Below are 20,597 nucleotides of genomic sequence, written 5' to 3'. Positions count from 1 at the left end.
AATTGCCCTTTAAATTAGAATCAAATGGAAATGACAGCACTAGAAAGATCAGGCTTCTTGAGAAATGTTAGGATAACTATGCCACTTGCCCAAGACCCTGGGAACTGCAGTACCCTTCTGGTGTTTTCCTTATGAACTTTAGGCTATGGGATGGAATGAACAGCACAGAAAAAAATTCAAATATCCTGGGTCTTCTGTGAGGAAGAGTTTAAGGCTCCAGGCCACTAGGTCTTTACCAAAATCTGCATGTTCTTTCCCTTGAAATTTGACTGTACATGATTACATGTGGCTAAACATTTTTACAATCTTTCTTGTAGTTAGGTAGGGCCACATAGCTCTTCTCAGCAACAGAAAGTGAGCAGAAATTATGAATTCCATATGTGAACTAAGGATTTAAGAAACACATGGCCTCCCCAGTTGTCTTTACCCTTCTGGTGTCTTGATGCTGATGCAATACTGTCCTAGGGGACCGTGCCACAGATGGCAGAGCCACAGATGGAAGCAAGTTGGGCCCACGAATCCCATGTGGAATAGTGCCACTTACCCACTAGTTCCAATCATTTTCACATGAACAAGAAATAAATTTCTTTAGTATTTGATCCATTGTTATGTTTTTGGATTTATTTTGCATAGCATTTTAGCATACTGTGTTAGGCTAAATGTCAAGGCCAGTAGGCCTCTGCCCAGATGCCCCCAGGGGAAAGCCAGGACTGCAGGCTCATCCCACACATCCTAATAGTTCTCCCTACAACTCACCTACAGCATCCCAGCAGGCCCTTTGATTTCTCTATTATCTAAGGTCAATTTCCTAGAAACCTCCATAGGAAGAGGACAGCTGGGCTAACTCTTTTAGTCTAGAATTTACTACAAGGCAAAATAAGTGGGAAGGATCCAATTACAGATTCTTTTTCCAACATCTCTTAATCCCCAGATCCAACAGCTTTACAGGTACTGGTTTGTCTGCTCTGCATCCTTTCCTATTTCTTCCAACTGAAGTCCAAATCAGAATGAGTGTGCATTTGGCCTCTGGTCTTCCACAAATTTGATGTCTCAAATGAAACCCTACCCTAGAGCAAACTGGAACTGAGTTTCCACTGGGACTTGCACTTCACCTCACCACAGACACTAGAGCTGAGCCCAGAGGATGAACTAGTATTTCCTCAAACCACAATGAAACTCCAATGCCCAACACACTGAGGGCTAAGGACAGGGACCAGACTATGCAGAATCTGTTCTCAGGCCATGATCCCTTCCTATGATCTTCCAAAAAGTCGATTTCTAGATATGTTCAGATCCTCTTCTCTCTGCTATTACCTTCCTCTACAAAATGCCTCAGAGAAGTAGAGGGTCCATATAAAGACAAACATATCTGCCTCATACTAGAGCCCCCTTAGGGGGAGAAATTACGTTACAGGATAAGCTGTCCAGCAGAAATATGTGAGCGACGTATGTAATTTAAAATTTTCTAGTATCTACATCAAACAGGTAAAGTGAAACAAGTTAATACATATTTTAGTGTATCCAACATATCCAAAAGATCACAACTGTAATCTACAATATAAAAATAAGATCTCATATTATTTTTTGAACCAAGCCTTCAAAATCCAGTTTGCACTTTACACTTATAGCCCATCTCGATTCAGACTAGTCATGTTTGAATTGCTGGTGGCCCTTGGCTACCATATTGAACGCCAGCTCTAGTCAACTCCCCGTATTTGTTTGCACCTTTACATTTACATCAGGATTTCTTTTACAGTGGGATCTAAAAGCATGTAACACCTTTCTCCGGAAGTCATAGTTGCTCATTAACTAACTAGCTGTTCATGTTGAGCCTAAAGGAAAGGGGATGTGGAGATGCTAAAGAAAACATTCTCTTCCTAAGATAATTTGTATCAGATGAGTCATTTTCCCATTTCCCCCTTTCTATACTTCCATGCATTTAGAAGATTTTAAGCTTTCAATTACTACCCTTACATTTTTTTAAAAGATTTTATTTATTTATTTTTAGAGAGGGAAGGGAGGGAGATAGAGAGAGAGAAACATCAATGTGCAGTTGCTGGGGGTCATGGCCTGCAACCCAGGCATGTACCCTGACTGGGAATTGAACCTGCGACACTTTGGTTCGCAGCCCGTGCTCAATCCACTGAGCTATGCCAGCCAGGGCCATTACCCTTATTTTCAAGATCCATGAAGGCTGTAATGAAAATTGAAACTAGAATCTCTTTATTTTTATTTTAAAGCCACCAAAATTAACATTCTAATAGGTTTTGACACTCAATCTCATATATATGCTTACACAAAAATACAGCAATTTACTACCTCATTTACTGCATTTTATACAACCTATGATGTTACAAGAATGTAAAATTACAGATCAATTTCTTTCATAAACAGATATGAACAAAACCTAAATCATGTATTAGCAAAAACAAATCCAGTATTTCACAAAAAAAGTTCTAGTGGCTTATTTCAGAAATTTGTATTATATTTAAAAATTGAAACAAATCAATGTACTCCAGTAATAGAATAAAAATGACACACAATTATCTCAATAGTTGAGACAATAGCTGTTAAAATCAATCTTCCATTCAGTACAAAAACTTACAGCAAATTAAGACAACTTCCTAAGTTTGATCCCCTACATGACCAAAAAAAAAAAGAGAGAAAACCTCTTATTAAAATCCTATACCATGATTAACAGTAAAAGGTTTAGTTACACCAACCCATCTCAAGATCTGTAATTGTTCATTGTCATCAGCGGGTGCATTCTAGAACTGATTGATGTTCAAAGAAAAAGCAGAAAGAATGCAGAGCACAGAAGGTCAGAAAGGAGACTTGAGGTGTGGGTGAGCCTTAAAAGGCACTGCTCAGGTGTGGGTGGGGCAGCAGAATATTCAAGAGCTTGGGCGGCGCAGGGTCATTGGGACTACACAGTTGCAAGGATTAAAATATGGACAAAGAGTGGTAGGAAAGTAGTATTTAGTGAAGGTGTAGATGGGAAAGCCGTGGTTTGTTACATTAAAAAAGGAGACAGTGCCAGCCTCATAGTCTAAGAAAACCCCAACTCGGCGAGGAGGCACCGTCATGGAGAGTAGCAGGGAACTGGAAGAGTCCTCATAGGCTCTATATTCATGTTTATGATGTAACCTAATCACCCAGTATCCATTTTGAGGTTGGTATCTGGAGTAAACATTCCAATTGCTCGAAAACTGGCTGGAAGAGATTGGAGGTCCTGCTGAATGGCTGCACACCCCCAGGATCCAGTCAGTCTTCTTGGTCACATCTACCTCCCAGTAATGTTTTCCTGAGGAGAAGAGTTGAGAGCCCAGGACACCACAGTCATAGTGCTCTTCCAGGTGAGACGCAGACAGCGTGGCACCCACAAATCTCAGTTGTCTCCGGTTTTTAGACAGGACAAGATTTAAATTAGCTGTCTGTGGATTCAGAGTCACGTCCACTGTGGGAAAAGGTACAACATCAGCCAATGAGGATGAGTGCATGGGTCTTATCACATGGAAGCAGGTGGTACGAATTGGAGCTCTGTGGTGGGGGATGGGCAGAAGTGTCACCAGCTTACACCTGAGAATGTGTGTGGGGTGTGTCTGGGGAGCATCAGGACATGGCAGCTCAAAGAGGCCTTGGTTCTACTTACCCCAATAGCTTTGGACGTCTGTCAGCTCTGTAATGACAAAAAAGTCAATCATGTATAGAATCAACAGCCTCAGGTCTGATGTCTCTTTCCCCCTACCTGACTGAGGGATATGGCAAAGAATTCTGTGAGGATGTGAGCTGGCCATTTTATTCCCCCCAAACATGAACTGCATCTTCTTTCCACAGTATGTCCCACCCTATCTGACCCTCTCTTCGCCGCCATTCCCAAATACCAACTATATCCTCTCTTCCGCTTGCTTCTTACTACTACGATAATCTCACGTTCAAATTCTCTGTCCTCAATTTCCTCACCTCTGAACACTCGTAGCATCTTTTTCAGATCTGGAGCTCGAAACATACTCTTCAGCTTAGTGGGGAGATTTTCTGGCTTCTTCAGAGTCCAGTACTCACTCCTAGAGAACAGACACTATGAATCTCCTACACAGCTGACCCACATGGGTTCGTGCAGGACCGCCCCCCTTCATCTCCCAGGCCCCCTGGCAAACTTCAACATGCTTTCCTGAAGAAAATTAGCATCATTCCACAAAAGCCCTGATACCGGAGGCAGAAGAAATGAACAAGAAACTAGCTGCTGTCTAAACTTTGATAATATTTGACCCCTTAAAACCTCCTTCTCTTTGTTTTGTTGTTTTTATGTAAGACATAATAATTTTCCCTTCTCTCTCTGCTAATCTCAGTGGCTATATAATATTCAATAAAATAATGGCTGCAAAATCCTTTGCTCAAAAAGAAAAAAAAAGAAAAACACACCAAAATATTTAAAATGTCAGTGACTACTGAGAGGGTCTACCACAAAGGGCTAGAAATATGTCTTGACAGGCAGAACACCAGGAAACCTGCTACTGGGGCTTTGAGAGCATCAAGTGAAGGGCTTCTTTCTGAAAATGTTTTGACTTTAAGCCTTAGATGTTCTCAGAGGCTTAAAAAGAAAAGCCTATAGAACAGCATCTTAAGAATTCACTGTCTCTTAGGATTCACTTAGATTTAGGATTGCGCCAGTTGGAGAAAGAAGACAGCCTCATCTCCAGGCTGAGAGTGTCGACTTCAGAAGAGACGAGACTGCATATTTCACGTGTCTGTGAGGAGTTCTAAGCTGCCTGGTATGTGGACAACTTTCAAAGTCACCCTCAAGGATGAGATTCTAGAGTATGGGATAAAGAGAATATGTTTTGATTTCAGGCTAAAACCACTCTTCTCAAATACTTCAGGTCTATGTTTTCATTGGAACTGAGAAAAATGGAAGTGCAAGAAGAACGAGGTAGCAAGACATTGACTGTTCCAAAGCCAAGAGAGAAAAGGAAATTCAAGGCAGATATCCCAAACCTAAATCGTGGACCCTGGGAAACAGTGCAGATAGGAAACTTTCCTTTGATGAAATACATGGGCAATGAAAAGCCCTGTGCATTTTGAGGTAGGCATAAACTACTAGAGTTGGGGCTGGAAACAGATACAGATGTCTGTGGAAAAGGAGTTCCATCACAGGGTACTAGGACAATCAATGATATTGCAACCCTTTATTCTCATGGGCACTACTATCCTCAGTTTGTGACCTCCTGCTACCCAAATTCTCCTACCATAGAAACCAGGCCATCATTCCCTTTATCTTGGAATACTCCCAAATTCTCATGATGAGTAACTTAAGACACCACAGTCCTAAATCTTCCCTGCCTTGTGATTTTTTCCCCTTTTCCATTGGCCACAAGGTAACTCTATGGGTGGGTACAGGAATCTGTCACCCCAAAGGAACCACCTTGTGTTCTCCCGCACATACCTTTCTGTGACATCACTCACATCCTAGGGAAGAAAGAGACAGGGTTAAGTCAATGCGCCATAGGCCCTGTCCTCCAGTAAAGCCTCATCCAGGTTCCCTATCCCATCCCCAACGTGGTGTGATACAAGGAGAACACCGATAGCCCCAATATGGAGGCCACAAGGTAGAGATAAGAACTCAAGAGCGCACTGTCCCTGCGATCCTATGTAGGGATGTGAGGAAATGGTATGAATCATTCATTAGTACCTTCATTACAACCCTGTGTCTGTTTGTGTGTAATGTTATACATGTACATCACCTGCATTTGCCAGATATAGCGCCTGGTCCCATGATAAGTCATAATTTCCGTCCTCAAACACTTCATTCTGATTGCTGATGAAGCAGGGGTCTTAAATGTGGTTGTTTCATAAACCTCACCTCCTGTAACCTGCTATGTTCCCTTTGCTGGTATTTTCTATTTTTCTTGATTTCAACACACACATGCACGCACGCACGTACTGATTCCAAACTCTACTTCTCATATCCACAGGTACCACCAACTCAAGATTTTTGAAGGACAACTTACTTTTCCTGCAACCAATGAGGCCTCCTCTATTATCTTCCACCTTCCTCAATGATACCAGCATCCATACGTAACCAAATTTAAGTAAAGTACTGCTCTAAAAAACACCTTATATTCACCCTGATGTCCCATGTTAGACCAAACTAGTACATTTCACAACCTTAACTTGTTTTAGCCACCAGCTTTTCAAGGTTATCACTGCCACTATTCTGCCTCATTTGAATAGAATTACCTCATAGCCCATCTGGTCTCCCTAACTTCTGCTTTGTACACTTCAGTGACTGACAGTTTGATTTGTGTAACACAGGAATAACTATTGAAGTTATTTTTATTGCATTTAACAGAAACACTATTCAAATTGGCCCAAATATGGAAAGTGGTAGAGTAGAAGTGGTAAATATGTCAACTTACACAAAATATCTAGGATTTTAAGGCATGGCTGTACGGAGGAACTCAAATGATCCAATCAAGGGCCACTGCATGGCTGTTTCTTCTATGGGTTATTTCTTCCAGTTTATGTTTTGAAACTTGAAAGCTGCAGGCTTATATCTGGCTACCAAATCTTAATGGGCAACAATCTCACAGAGCCATGGAAAAGAGAAGGAAGAATGTGTCTATGATGGGCAAGCTCTAGAAAAAATGACTGTGACATAACACTCAAATTAAATGTCCCCAGGGTAGTCACATTAATGGGTGTGAGTGTCTAGACAGATGCCTGGACTAGCAACATAAACTGATGATCCCTTTGAACTTATGGAGCGATGTTCACAGTTTGAGGAGTCCGCCAGGGCGGTGGGGGGTGGGGTTAGAACTGGGAGGGAGGAAAACTTTAGGTTAACACAACATCAAAGATGGAAATAAAAGGGCAAAAAGTATAAAATGAGGATGTGAAAACATAAGCAATTAATGAAGAAAAGCTCCAACAGGTGGAAAGTAACTACCCACTGACTCCAATTATTAGGGCCCAAGAGTAAGTATAGAGATGATTATTATACCAACAAAGGGAGAGCAAGAGGAAAGTAAAAGACAAACAGAAAATAGGGAAGAGCCCGAAGGTTCCCGAACGTCACAGGGTGCTTCCTGCCTCAACTTCAGTCACACTATTCACTCTATATAAAAACCACCTCTTCTGATTTCAACCTCAGTTCAATCTCCACCAGCAAATCTCTCTAGATTTGACATCTTTATCTGTGCTGAACTACATACACACACACCAGTGCCCAGTCTTCTTTGGATCTTAAAAGACCAGTTCAAACTCCGATTACAATGTGTTAAATGATTCTGCCCTAGAGAAGAGAGTGAAAGCAAGGAAGGGCTGGTAATTACACAAGAATCTCTGTCTGAGTAAACTTGAGTTTGGTATGTGTTTACCAGTGACTAAGCTGTCAAGTACAGATGAAAGTACATGACAAATCCCAAAAGAGTTTCAGAGAGAACAGGTGCCCAATGGCCAGTGATTCTCAACAGGGAGGAGGTGGGAGATATTCCCCCAAGGGACATTTGGCAATGTCTGGAGGGTTTTTTTGTTATCACAGCTGTGGGTGGGTGCTACTGGTATCTAGTAGGTAGAGGCCAGGGATGCTGCTACATCCTACAACATACAGAACAGCCTCTCACAGCAACTTTTCTAGGCCAAAATATCAATAATTCCAAGACTAATTAATGCTGCCATAGAATATCACTGGATACAGCAGATTTTCTCTGCAGTATTAAATGAACTTTTGGACCACCTTTTCTACATAATAAATAAAAGCAAAATTCTTTTAGCAGCTGTACTTCTAATTACCTATGCTTTATTCATGACCTCTGCACGGCTGAGTAAGAAGAGGCACTCCAAGCTCTGGTTGGCGTAGCTCAGTGGATTGAGTGAGGGCTGCGAACCAAAGTGTCGCAGGTTCGATTCCCAGTCAGGGTACATGCCTGGGTTGCAGGCCATGACCCCCAGCAACCGCACATTAATGTTTCTCTCTCTCTCTCCCTCCCTTCCCTCTCTAAAAATAAATAAATAAAATCTTAAAAAAAAAAAAAAAAAAGAGGCACTCCAGGGTGGAAGGAATTTTTTCCATGCTCCCACGAGGATACGAGTCCCATGTCAGGAGGGCAGGAAAGTTAGTCTCTCTTTGCCCTGTCTCTCGGATTGGGTACTCCTTCATGAGTCTTACCTGCAGCAGTTCCATTGTGGACCCCTGACACCGACGTTCCAGATCTGAGATGAGCTCCTTCAGTGCCTGGCTCTGGTGAGCTAGCTCATCCTCAGCCTCTTCTATAATACTCAACCCCTTCTTCTCTTCCTCCTCCAGCTTTTTCAGTTGCCGCTGCTCCTCTTTGTCCAGGATGCTTCTCAACTGATTAAACTCTGCCTGGATCCGGTGTCTTTCAGGTTCCATCTGGTTCTTCAAGTTCATGGAAGAGAAAAAGGCTGCTAGTCTGTGGAGCTGAGGATTTCCCCTCTAAAGGGTGCGGAGTCAGACTCAGCACTACTTTTCTGACCAGGCCTCACTGGTAGAGGAAGCATGAAGGAGAAGAAAGTCCTGCAAAACCTGGTTCTTCAATTCTACCCTCCACTCTTCCCAGAACATTAGCCTCGGGCAGCCTTATCAAGGCTTCCTAGATACACACTGCGATTCCTGGGTGAGGTTTAGATTTCAAGCATCCTCCCAGGCCTCTCGTGCCTCTGAATCAGCCTCCCTGTCCAACTCTGAGTGTGAAGGTAGTAATGACTAGCCTGCGCCTAACCTGTCTTTCCAAGTTTCAGAGCTTGAAACTGTATGCTGACAGCCATGTTTCCTTTCTTATACGATTGTCATTAAAACAAAACAAAACAAACAAACGAACGAACAAAAATTGCCGAATACCTTTTCGATGGGTTCATTTTCTAAATATCCCTTTTCTCTTCCCTGCCTGGCACCAAGAACAGTAACCTTCTTTGGAAGGGTTGTAGTGAAGGACTAGGCAAAGGGAAGCCCTTCTAGCCAAGCTGGGAACAGACAGGACCAGGTTTCTTTGCCCTTGGCTCCCATTCCCTGCCCTGGTTCCCAAGACACCTTCAGGAACAGTCTCTCTTACTTCCCAGGATGTCCTCCTTGCTATGATAACAGCTTTTAGTTTCTCAGCTTCCTGCTGCTCCTGCCTTAGCCTCTTCAGAGACTCTTGGAACTTATCCTGGAAGAAACACATCAAGTCAAGCAAGGTCCAGTGTCAAATTGTTTCAGTGACCAGACAAGGAATGAATGGGACAGAGTATGCTAATCTCATAAGAAGCCTGTCTTGCTCTGGAATTAAAAAAATAAAATAAAATAAAATAAAAACAAAAAAACAAAGAAAGTCAAACTATCTTTTATATACAGAAACAGACACCAGTGGGAACAGGATAATTCTTTCTCCTCCCAGGGTAAGAACCTGATCACTTACTTCAGTCTTTTATTCTCATTGCCAACATAACATACCCCCCTTGCTTAATCCACCAAACCTCTTCTTTGCCCCCAGCAACATCCTTGAGTCAAAAGGCCTGCAGAGCTGATCCTGCGTAGCAAGGAAGATGTAAAGTCTCTCCTCTTGGCCAGAGGGAGTTTAAAATTCTAGATTCATTCCTCTAGCTAAATGAGAGGACTACAAAGGAATTAAACTAGAAATTAAGTTTCCTGCCAAGAACTCTGTTCCTCCCTACTTTCCTTCCATGTGGGCTCCCACCTGGTACTCCTGGGCAACTTCCTCCATGAGGAACGTGTGGTGACCTCGGTGCTCCTGGGACCGCTCACAAAGCCAGCAAATTAGCTTCCCATCCTCCTTACAGAAGAGCTGGAGTTTCTCGCCATGATGTGCACAAAGAATCACCTTCAGCTGCTTCCCTGCACCCAACGCCACCTCTCTGAGCCTCTCTGCTATGTTGGCCAGGTGCCGATTAGGCCGCAGATTCCTGAGCTGGTAGCTGGCCTGACACACAGGACAGCTGCTTTCTCCTTCTTGGCCAATTAGCGATTCCATGCTATTCCCTGTGATGCAGGCTTGGCAGAAGCTATGGCCACAGTCTATGCTCAGGGGTTCCATCAGGAGCTCCAGGCAGATGGGGCAGGTCACCTCATCTTGTATGTCGACCAGTACTGTCGAAGTCAGTGCAGCCATTCTTCTGGCCCCTGCCTGCCCAGGCCTGGCTTCTAAGGTGCTTACAGAATCCTGGGTAGATATGCAAACAAAATAGGGTCAGAGTAAGAAAATGAGGGAGAAAAAAAAGGGATGCTGACTATCCTGGATTGGGTAACAAGGGCTTCTCATTCTAATTTCAAACACATTCTTTACCGCAGCTCATATTAGACATGAATTTGCAACCTCACCAGAGCAAAGATTATGATTTCCTTCTGCTCCTACTGGATGGAGGGACAAATGGAGGCCCTGGAAAGGAGTGGCCTTGTATGAGACACCATCTGTCTGACCTCTTCTCAGTCCACCAAAACACCCCTTCAATGTTAAAAACACCAAAACACACTGCTGTCTCAGGACTTTTGCACTTGCTGTTACTGCTTCCCCTAGATATCTGCAAGACTCTGACTTCATTCAACTCTCTCCTTTCATGTTCTCTTATCACAGGGGCCTGCTCTGTTGAGCCTAGCTAAGGCTCAGCTGCCCACACAATCACTCTCAATACACTTACCTGCTGGATTTTTGTTCTTATCACCACCTACTATATAACTTTAATAGTGTGAACTCTCACCAGAATATAGGGTCCATGGGATCAGAGACCTTGTTTTTGTTTGCTACTGTATCCTCCCATCTACCACACTGTCCACCCTACCAGTCCTCAACTTTTCATAATAAAAACCTGCGACTTCCTCATTCCTCCACAGATTAGGCCTTTACACTTCTCTTTGCCATCACTGGGGCAAGGGTCTCAGTATCTAATCTCCAAGATCAAAGGGTATCATTTACTGTGAGGACTCTGTTCTACACAGAGCCCTCTCACCCCTACCCCAGAACCCCGAAGAAACAATGACCATAATAACGTGAGGTAATATTTTTACAACTAACACTTTTATAACCAGTTGTGATTTACACTGCTTTCTTTCCCTCATTCCACTGCTAAATCACATTCCCGTTTTCTTTATCCCTCATAGGAAAACTTGGAATAAATAAGAGTATTTTTGCCCCTTTGATAAAGAAATAGAGAAATTAAATGACTTTATAAAAATCACACATCTTGTAAGTTGTAGAGTTGGCATAACTTAACACATCCACATTCCTAGTTCAAAGCTCTGTCCTCAACTTCCTAATTTTAAGCAGAAAGTTAAGCGGTACAGGTGGTATAAGTCAGGCACAGACCTGGTGTTTTAGGAGTGTGAAAATAGGAGAGTTCTCATTTGAGAAGGAAATTTCACCAGGGCTGCTCATAAACTTTGATGGAACCCTTAGGGGGCCCATGTGTGGGGGAAAGAGGGCACAGGTGGAGGAACATACATTCTAGTGATAGAACAGTCCACAGAAAAAAGACTTGAGAAGGTACACATACAGGTGGAGTGGTTGGGACAAAGAGGTCTTACAGCACTTTGGAAAAGAAGGAGAAAAGTGTAAAAATGGAGGGAAGGGAGGAATAAGGTACTGATCCATGCCACAACATCAGAGAACCTTGATAACACTATGCTAAGTGAATGAAGCCAAACACAAAAGCCACATATTATACTACTTCATTTATATTAAATGGGAAGTGACTGTTAATGGGTTTGGGGTTTCTTCTAGGGGTGATGAGATATTCTGGAATTACATAGTGGTGCTGGTTGAACAGCTTGGTGATTATACCCCCCAAAATTAAACTGCACATCTTTTAAGGGTGAATTTTATGCTATTTGAATTATATATTAACAAAAAAATGAATGAGGAAAGAAAAAAATGAGGAGTAGGCTAGCTTGTGTCTTCTGGTTCAGAATTCTCCCCATTCACAGCTCTTACACAGGCACGCCAAGGGAGATGATCTAAGAGTCAAGCATGTTACCACAGTTGGCCTGGGGAAGTAACAATGAATGAAATAAAGAGCACTCTACAAGGAGGTATACCATTTAGACTTCCACAGGGGGCAAATCTGTTTTCGAAGATATTAGACAAAAACAATCATTAATTCAGACTATTCAGACAAGTATGTATACATAAAAATATTTGTGTTAAGGAAGAGTGGAAGAAAGGCAGAAAATAATCAAAGATACCACTTTCTGATCACTTTTGTGCTAGGTAATGGCTGAATTCTTTATAGGCATTATATACTATAATCCCACAATTCTATTAGGTCTGAATCCTGAATATATCAGTCTCTAGCTTTGGAACAAGAAATCTAGAAGCTTGCTTAGGTAGACACTCAAGGTGCTAGAGCTTATTCTAACCTTATCTTTTGTCTGTGTTGAGGATGTTAAGATAAACGTCCTTATTGAAAAGCATCTTTATTCTCATAAAGGCTGTTCTTGGAAGTTTTTTGTAGTTAAATTACACTACTGTTGTCTTATAACACACTGGGAATTTTTTTTAGTTTTCTCTCTCTCTCTCTCTCTCTTTTTACCATTCCAGCAATGAATCACTTTCACTGGAAGCCATACGCTCTGCTTGCCTAACTGAAGTCTTGTTTGGGCTATTTAAGAACAGCCAGCTCACAAACGCACCACATAGTTGAAGGCACACTATTAGTGCCCTGGTCCCAACTGTGACGCTCGTGTGCAGGAGAGGACACAGGAGGGCTGAGAGCAAGTGTGATTTCATAATTTTCTTTTGTCTAGTCCCCTAGCAAATACATACAACATGGTCAATGTGGGTATAATCTGAGATAACAAGGTCCTGTAATTTGTACCAATTGGGGGAGTAAAAAGCCTCAAATTACCTGCAGGAATAACACACCTTTTCAGAAGGAAGGGCTGAAGAAACTGTCCAAGAATAAGAAAAACATTCTGTGAAACACAGCATGCATAGCTGTGCAGGGTGAGTACAGGGCATTTCCTGGAACCCAAGTTGAAAACAAAAACCTCATGCTTCCACCTAGTGTTTGCCGGTGCTCTTGCAGGCCCTGGACCTGTTCATCAGCTTTGCCCAGTTTACTAACAGCAATGCTAAGAGTTAGTATTAAAAGTCTGTTATGCATCAGGCAATAATCTAATTATTATACATAATACAACTCAAGAATTCCTTATAACACCACTGAGTTTCCCTTTAACCCCACTTCACAGTTGTATAAACTGAGGCCCAGAGAGGCTAGGAAGCTAGTCCAAGTGGTAGATCCAGGAATTCAATGCAGGCGCTCAGGCTACAGAGCCATTGTTCTTACTTTTCCTTCCTATTCCTCTTTTCTATAAAGGGTACAGAATAAAACTGTTAACAGGTTAAAGAAATCAAGCAACTGACTGGTATCACACAGCATTTATCTATCACCTAATATACTAATGTTTAACTAAATTAATCACACGTACGGACAATGGGCACTTAGTTGATTTAATATTACCCTACATACCTACATAGTCTCACTTAGAACACCAGAATATGAGGTCTATCACCTTTATAAAATTGGGATTATGAGGGCATCTCCCAGAGCTTAGTTAGCACTGTACCTAACCCAAGAGATGAACAATTAACTTTATAATGAGATTAAAATTAGAACTTACTGCTGAGTTCATAATAGATAAACTTGATGTTGGCACTGGGGCATTACAAAAGAAACGAAAGTGCTATTTTATGAAATTGTAATGTTAAAAATAATTGTGTTTGAAAGGTCAATAAAATACACAAGTCTTCAGCCAGGCTAAATAAGAAAAAAGAGAGGGCACAAATTACTACTAACAGAAATGAAAGGAAAGACATCACTCATTACTACAAATTCTATGGATACTAAAAGCATAGTAAAGGACTAATATAAAAAATTCTGTGTCCACAAATTTGATAACCTAAATAAAAAGGACTAATTTCCTGAAAGACACAATTTTCTAAAACTCACATAAGAACAGACAATTTTATACCCTGGCTGGTGTGGCTCAGTGGATTGAGCACCAGCCTGCAAACCAAGGGGTTTCAGGTTCTATTCCTAGTCAGGTCACATGCCTGGGTTGTGAGCCAGGTCTCCAGTAGGGGGGCATGAGAGAGGCAACCACACATTGATGTTTCTCTCCTTCTCTTTCTCCTTCCCTTCCCCTCTAAAAGAAAAAAATAAATAAAATAAAAAAAAAGAACAGACAATTTTATAAGCCTATTTCTATTAAAGAAATTGAATCAATAATTACTAACTTTCCAAAATACAAAATAACAGGTCCAGATGAGTTAACCTGTGAATTTTATGAAAAGATTTAGGAAAGACATAACACCAATCCTCTACAATCTCTTTCAGAAGATAAGTAGAAGTGCCTAACTTGTATATTCTGTGCCCAGCACAACCTAATACCAGTATCTTGAATGTAAATTAGACTCAACAATAAGGGAACAAAAAATTCTGATTACAGAATGAGCCACAGACCTTAACAGACACCAACAAAGAAGGTATATAAATAAGCAGAAAAGATGCTCCGCATCATATGTTATCAGAGAAATGCAAATGGAAATAAGCACAATGCAAGGAGGCTACAGACCAGTATCTCTCATTAACATAGATGCAAAATTCCTCAACAAAATATGTGCCAATCAAATCCAACAATGTATAAAAAGAATTATACACAATGACCAAGAGGGATCTATCCCAGGCATGCAAGGCTGGTTCAAATTTTAAAAATAAATTAATGTTAAAAAAAGAAAAATCACATAATCATATCAGTTGATGCAGAAAAAGTATTTGACAATTCCAATGCTTATTTATAATAAAATCAAAGTTAAAAAGGAATAGAGAATTTCTTGAATTTGATAGAGCACATCACCTACAAAAAACATACAACTAGCATTATGTTTAATGATGAGAACTTGAAGCTTTCCCACTAAGATCAAATATAAAGGAAGTATGCCTCCTCTCACCCTCCTTTTCAACATCATACTAAATGTTCTAGCTAATGTGATGGGATATGAAAGAGAAATGAAGGTATACAGATTGGGAAGGAAAAAAAAAACCCTTTTTGTTCACAAACAACATAATCATCTGAAACAATTAACAACAACAAAAAAACCTCCTCGAATTAATAAGTGATTTCAGTAAGACTGCAGTCAATTGCTTTCCTCTATATCAGCAACAAACAAGTGCAATTTGAAATGAAAAACATAACACATTACATTAGCACCCCCAAAATGAAATACTTGGCTACAAATCCATGAAACATGTATGGGCTCTATATAAAGAAAAGGACAAAACTCTGATGAACAAACTCAAAGAACTACATAAGTAGAGTTATTTCATGTTTATGTCAATATATCAACTCTTTACAACTTGGTCTACAGGTTTAATGCAATCCCATTGAAAATTTCACAAGGTATTTAACAGATATCAATAAACTGATTCTAAAGTTTATATGGAGAGGCAAAAGACCCAGAATAGTCAACATAATATTTTTTAAAAAAGAAAAAAGTTGGAGGACTGATGCTACCCAAAGTCAAGACTTTCCGTAAAGATACAGTAATCAAGACAACGTGGCATTGGCTAAAGAACAGACAAATAGATAAAGGAAATAGAACAAAGTTCAGAAATATATCCCCATACAGTCAACTAGTCTTGGCAAAGGATCAAAGGTGATACACGAGAGCAAGGACAGTGTCTTCAACATATAGGGCTGGAACTGGACATCCACATGAAAAAAAAAATTAACCTAAACATACCCTTACACACTTCACCAAAATTAACTCAAAATGGATACATCATTGACTTAAATGTATAAAACAAAACTAAAACTCCTAGAAGTTAGCATAGGAGAAAATCTAGATGATCTTTGGTATGGCGATGCCTTTTAGATATAACATTTTATCACCAAAGACACAATCCATGAAATAAACAATGAGAATTTGGACTCCACTAAAATTAAAAGCTTCCATTCTGCAAAAGATAATGTCAAACGAATAAGAAGATACACTACAGACTAAGAGAATATATTTGCAAAAGGTACACTGGATGAAGGACTGTTATCCTAATATACACGGAACTCTTTAAAACCCAACAGTAAGAAAACAAACCAAATTAAAAAATGAGCCAAAGACCTTAAAGGGCACCTCACCAAAGATATACAGACAGCAAATAAGCACATGAAAAGATGTTCCACCTCACATGTCATTCGGGAAATGCAAATTAAAACAGCAATGAGAGACCCTATACACCTGTTAGAATGACCAAAACCAGGAATGCACATAGCTCCAAATGCTGGTGAGCACGGGGAGCCACAGGCGTGCTCATTCACTGCTGGTGCAAATGCAAAATCATGCAACTACTTAGGAAGAGAGCTTTGTAGTTTCTTGCAAAACTAAATATACTCTTACCATATGATCCAGCCACCACGCTCCTTGGTATTTAAACGAAGGAGATGAAACTTATGGCTACACAAAAACCTGAACACAGATATATATAGCAGCTTTATTCATAATTGTCAAAACTTGGAAGCAACCATGATGCCCCTCATACGTGAATGGGTAAGTAAACTGTGGTATATCCAGACAACAAAATATCATTCAGCTCTAAAAAGAAATAAGCTGTGAAACCATGAAGAAGCATGTAGTAAACTTAAATTCCTATTACTAAGTGAAAAAACTCAATCTAAAAATACTACATGCTACAAAATTGCAACTATATGATATTCTGGAAAAGGCAAAATTATGGAGACAAGGAAATGATCAGCAGTTGCCAGGGGTTGGGGTGAGAGCATGAATAGGTAGAGCATAAAGGATTTGTAGGGCACTGAAACTACTCTGTTTGAGATTATAATGATGGATACATGTCATTATGCACTTGTCCAAACGCACAGAAGGCACAGAACATGCAAACCATAGACTATGGATGATTATGCTGTATCAGTGCCAGTGCATCTGTTGTCTAACAAACGTACCACTCTGGTGGGGGATGGTAACAGGCATGTGTGGGGGTAGAGGGTATACGGGCTCTCTCTTTACCGTGCCCTTAATTTTGGGGGGATATTGCTGGGAATATAAAACCACTCTTAAGAAATTTTTGGTGATACCATACTATTTTAACTGAAGACCCACTACATTTCTTCAACAAAAATATATACACATACATTTATTTCAGGCAAAAGTGTACTTGGTATACACGATCTTTTAGGAGTGAGTTTGTTTCATAAATACAATGCAGTAATCACCCAAAACTTGAAGTAATCCATAAAACTGTTAACTGGTAAATAAATAAATTGTGGTACATCCAAACAATGGCATATTACAAAATAATATGGAACTACTAAAACATACAAGATACCTCTCAAAAGCATTATCCAAAGTGAAAGAAGCTTGACAGCAAAGTCACTGTATAATTCCATTTACAAAAATTGTAAAAAAGATAAAACTATACTATTCGCAAGCAGATTAGTGGAATCCAGGGCCCAGGTATATGAGAAGGGGATGAACTGTGAAGAGACACGAGGAAATTTGGGGGATGATGGAAATGTCCTTTATGTATCATAATGTTGGTGGTCACACAACTATATACATGTCACAACTCCTGGAACTTAAAGCTTAAAACTGATAACTCAATAGATGTAAATTATAACTCACTAGAGCTGACAAACAAAAGAAGAAATGCAATGAGAAAAATTGAAAGCTTGGCTTCCTGAGCTTCTAAACAACAATTAGAACTGTGTTGTCAAATATGATGGTAGTTACGTATGTGGCTATGGAGCATTTGAAATGTGGCTAGCTGGAAATGAGATACAAATATAGAATAGGTACTGGATTCAAAGGTTTAGTAAGAGAAAATAATCTAAAATATCTTATTAAGGGTTTTATACTGATACATGTCCTAATAATTTTCTAGTACATTCAGTAAAATAAAATAAAATCAATTTTACCTATTTCCTCTTACTATTTAATGAGGCTCCTAGAAAAATTTAAAATTATATATGTGGCCCTATTATATTTCTTTACCAACTAATGCACCACTTTGGATAGTCAAGACAGGGTTCTTTAATAAAAAAAGATGATGTAAGAGCTGTAGTCTCTTGTCAAAGGGTATAATAAAGTTGAGGGTGGAGAAAAGAAATGGTGAAGGAGAACAAGTTAGCGAATGCAGTTAACAAGGGTTTGAGTAACCCTGTTCCTCATACCAGCAGGCCCTTGACCACCAGCTGCAGTTGAGTGCAGCCTACTGGAGAGACATGGAAGGCTAACTGCGTCTTTGACTGAGGTCAGGTCTCAAAAGCAGTGTGAATGGAAAGAGATGCCAGTCTGGCTCAGTGAGGAGAGCAGAACCCACAGCCTGAGGTCCTAGAGCCCTGATGAACAAATTAGCAAATGAAAGAGGACAATTCCTGACCAAGTGGGAACAGTTAAATCAGAAAAGCCTGAATAAAGCCAAGGGGTCTGCTAACTAGAAGCACTGGCATCTAGTGGAGCTATTTGTGCAGGATCTCTAGGCATTTGCCAGAACCAGCTCAGTCTCTGCACTTGAGCATCTTCAGGGATTCATATGCACATTAAAGCTTCAGAAGCAGTGCCTCAGGTAAGGCAGCCTCCTTCCCAAGTAGATGCAATTTAGGGTACAAAATACCTAGAAAAGGGTGAGGCAAGGATGAAGGTGAGGGTGGGGATGAGGCAAGGCAGAGAATGGACTGATATTGAGATCTATTAGAATAGGTTAAAATTCAATATCAAAATGGCTTTCATAATAAAGTCAGTGGCTGGGCAGGAGCTATTAAAGGTTGGACCAGATGGAAGCGGGGGCTGGGGCTCAGAATATAAATTGGAAATAACAAGGGCAGAGCTGCCCCCCCAGCTAGGAGCTCTAGTGAAAGTGAAGTAAACATCCAAACAGGTGGCAACTATGTTTATAAAATAAATTGGGTTTCTTGTGCTTGCAGAATAACAATAATTTCATCTTCATGTAGGATTATATTTCCTTTAACCTGTTATCTAAAATTGATTATCTAACAAGTGGCGCTCCACAAGTATTTGAATTGGCACATTATCAGCTCCAAATATTTTAAACTTCACTTCAAAAACATTATTAACTTTGCAAATTCTTACAATATTGTCCTGCACAGGTTTCTTCTCCCGGAGTATTAGATAACCCATTAATTGAGATTTTTTTCTGGATAAGTTATAAAATATGACTTTTTTCCTGCATCTGTGAAATTCCACTTGTAATTCGTAACTGTTGTATTTTAACCTATTTAGATGTCAGTAGTCATATTTTCCTTGATCATCGTGCATTTTACCATATTTTATTCTCTATGCTATTTCAAAACTTGTGCATTTTTAAAAGGTAGGCATTGAGATTATCCATAACAACTTAATCATTTGAGTAACAGTAATAGCATATCTATACTTGGCAGACGGTCTCCTGTGTGTTTAAGACTCTGCCTCACTCCCTACCAAAACTGTAGGATATAAGTATTACTCCGTCCATTTTACAGATGGGAGAAATGAAGCTCAATAGCAGGTGGGGATCACACAGCCGCGTCTGAGTAAGAGCCAGAAACGAAACACAGACGGCAGCCAGCACCCATCACCCCTGGCCTTAACCACACATTCTGCCTTGACTGAATGATTGGTTAAATGTTGTCCCTAAGCTCATTCCCCGTAAGGATAAAAAGGAAAGATAAAGTTATCTCTATCATGAGCTCCCTAGGGAAGGGACCTCATCTCTTTCACTGCTGTCACCTGTGCCACAAGTGCCATTAAGCGGCCCAGTCACAGGGACTGGCAAACATCTCCCTGTGAAGGGCACACGGAGGGAATGAAAAGCCAGGGTGCTCCAGATGTGAGCAGCACCAGGTGATCAGGCACTACAGAGCAAGCCAAGTAGTTTTAAATACATCCTGCGAGAAACAGAAGGCACTCACTTTTGCGCTGTTTTTCTGGAGCGCACTCAGCGCATGGCACAGCCCCTTTCGGAGACAAACAGGTCTCCTCCGCCTCCTGCCGGCAGGTCCGGCTGGAGCCGGCTCGGCTCCCAGATCCTCAGGGAGGAGGTCCGGGCCTCCTGGGTGGAGGATAAACGGTGCTCACTTCCTGGAGCAGAAAGGCAGGAGATGGGGGAGGGGCTGCTGACCTCTGAATTCACGCCAGGCCCAGTTTGCTGTCATTCCCCACCAGACCTTCCAGAGCTGCCTCCCCACATTCTTTAGCTTCCAGAATCAGGGTTAACTATCACTACTCTTTACAGTCTACTACTCCTAGCTCCAAAGGCACCTCTTCTGGGCTCCATTCCCAAATTAGAGTCAACTCAAACCTGCAGCGGTCTCTCTCACTCCTCTTCCACCCGCGACCCACTCAACTCAACCTGGAAGGCAGGTCAAGCACTCAGGACTAGTGGGGATGGTGTCCGCCTGAAAATGGACTTGATTACTGACCTGGAATCTGCAGCCTGGATCAGAGCCGAAGATTTGCTGCTGCTACCACCTAGACCAAAGCAAAAAGACTCAAAGAGGCGGGACAAAGGGAGGAGAAGATGCCGCTGATAGGGCGGATTTGCCCAGCGTTGCCTTAGGTCCTGCACTCAGGGGTGTG

General features: G+C 41.0%; 1 protein-coding gene across 2 annotated transcripts; it reads right to left on the bottom strand.

The window, feature by feature from the left end:
* Positions 1-2,206: 2,206 nt before the first annotated feature.
* Positions 2,207-20,490, bottom strand: LOC123819203 (tripartite motif-containing protein 6-like). Of its 2 annotated transcripts, XM_045839500.1 has the most exons (9): positions 20,441-20,490; positions 19,931-20,099; positions 9,696-10,178; positions 9,072-9,167; positions 8,168-8,398; positions 5,444-5,466; positions 3,964-4,064; positions 3,653-3,679; positions 2,207-3,457 (listed from the first exon to the last, which is right to left on the bottom strand). In XM_045839500.1, the coding sequence occupies exons 3-9, from the start codon at positions 10,125-10,127 to the stop codon at positions 2,895-2,897; spliced, it is 1,473 nt and encodes a 490-aa protein (XP_045695456.1). In that variant the 5' UTR covers positions 10,128-10,178; positions 19,931-20,099; positions 20,441-20,490; the 3' UTR covers positions 2,207-2,894. The 2 variants fall into 2 exon arrangements, with proteins under 2 accessions (XP_045695456.1, XP_045695457.1); XM_045839501.1 differs by lacking the exon at positions 9,072-9,167.
* Positions 20,491-20,597: the final 107 nt, after the last annotated feature.

This window comes from Phyllostomus hastatus, unplaced genomic scaffold (assembly GCF_019186645.2).
Source record: "Phyllostomus hastatus isolate PE091 unplaced genomic scaffold, TTU_PhHast_1.1 phas_contig_304, whole genome shotgun sequence".
NCBI lineage: Eukaryota > Metazoa > Chordata > Mammalia > Chiroptera > Phyllostomidae > Phyllostomus > Phyllostomus hastatus.
This window is presented reverse-complemented; position numbering and strand designations above follow the sequence as displayed.

What these genes read in the sequence shown, in the direction of transcription:
- LOC123819203 (XM_045839500.1), bottom strand. Translation starts at nt 10,127, where the DNA reads ATGGCTGCACTGACTTCGACAGTACTGGTCGACATACAAGATGAGGTG. An exon ending in GATGCTACGAGTGTTCAGAG is followed by an intron (nt 3,680 to 3,963) that starts GTGAGGAAATTG and finishes TTGTCATTACAG; the next exon opens with AGCTGACAGACGTCCAAAGC. An exon ending in AGACGTCCAAAGCTATTGGG is followed by an intron (nt 3,458 to 3,652) that starts GTAAGTAGAACC and finishes CTTTTCCCACAG; the next exon opens with TGGACGTGACTCTGAATCCA.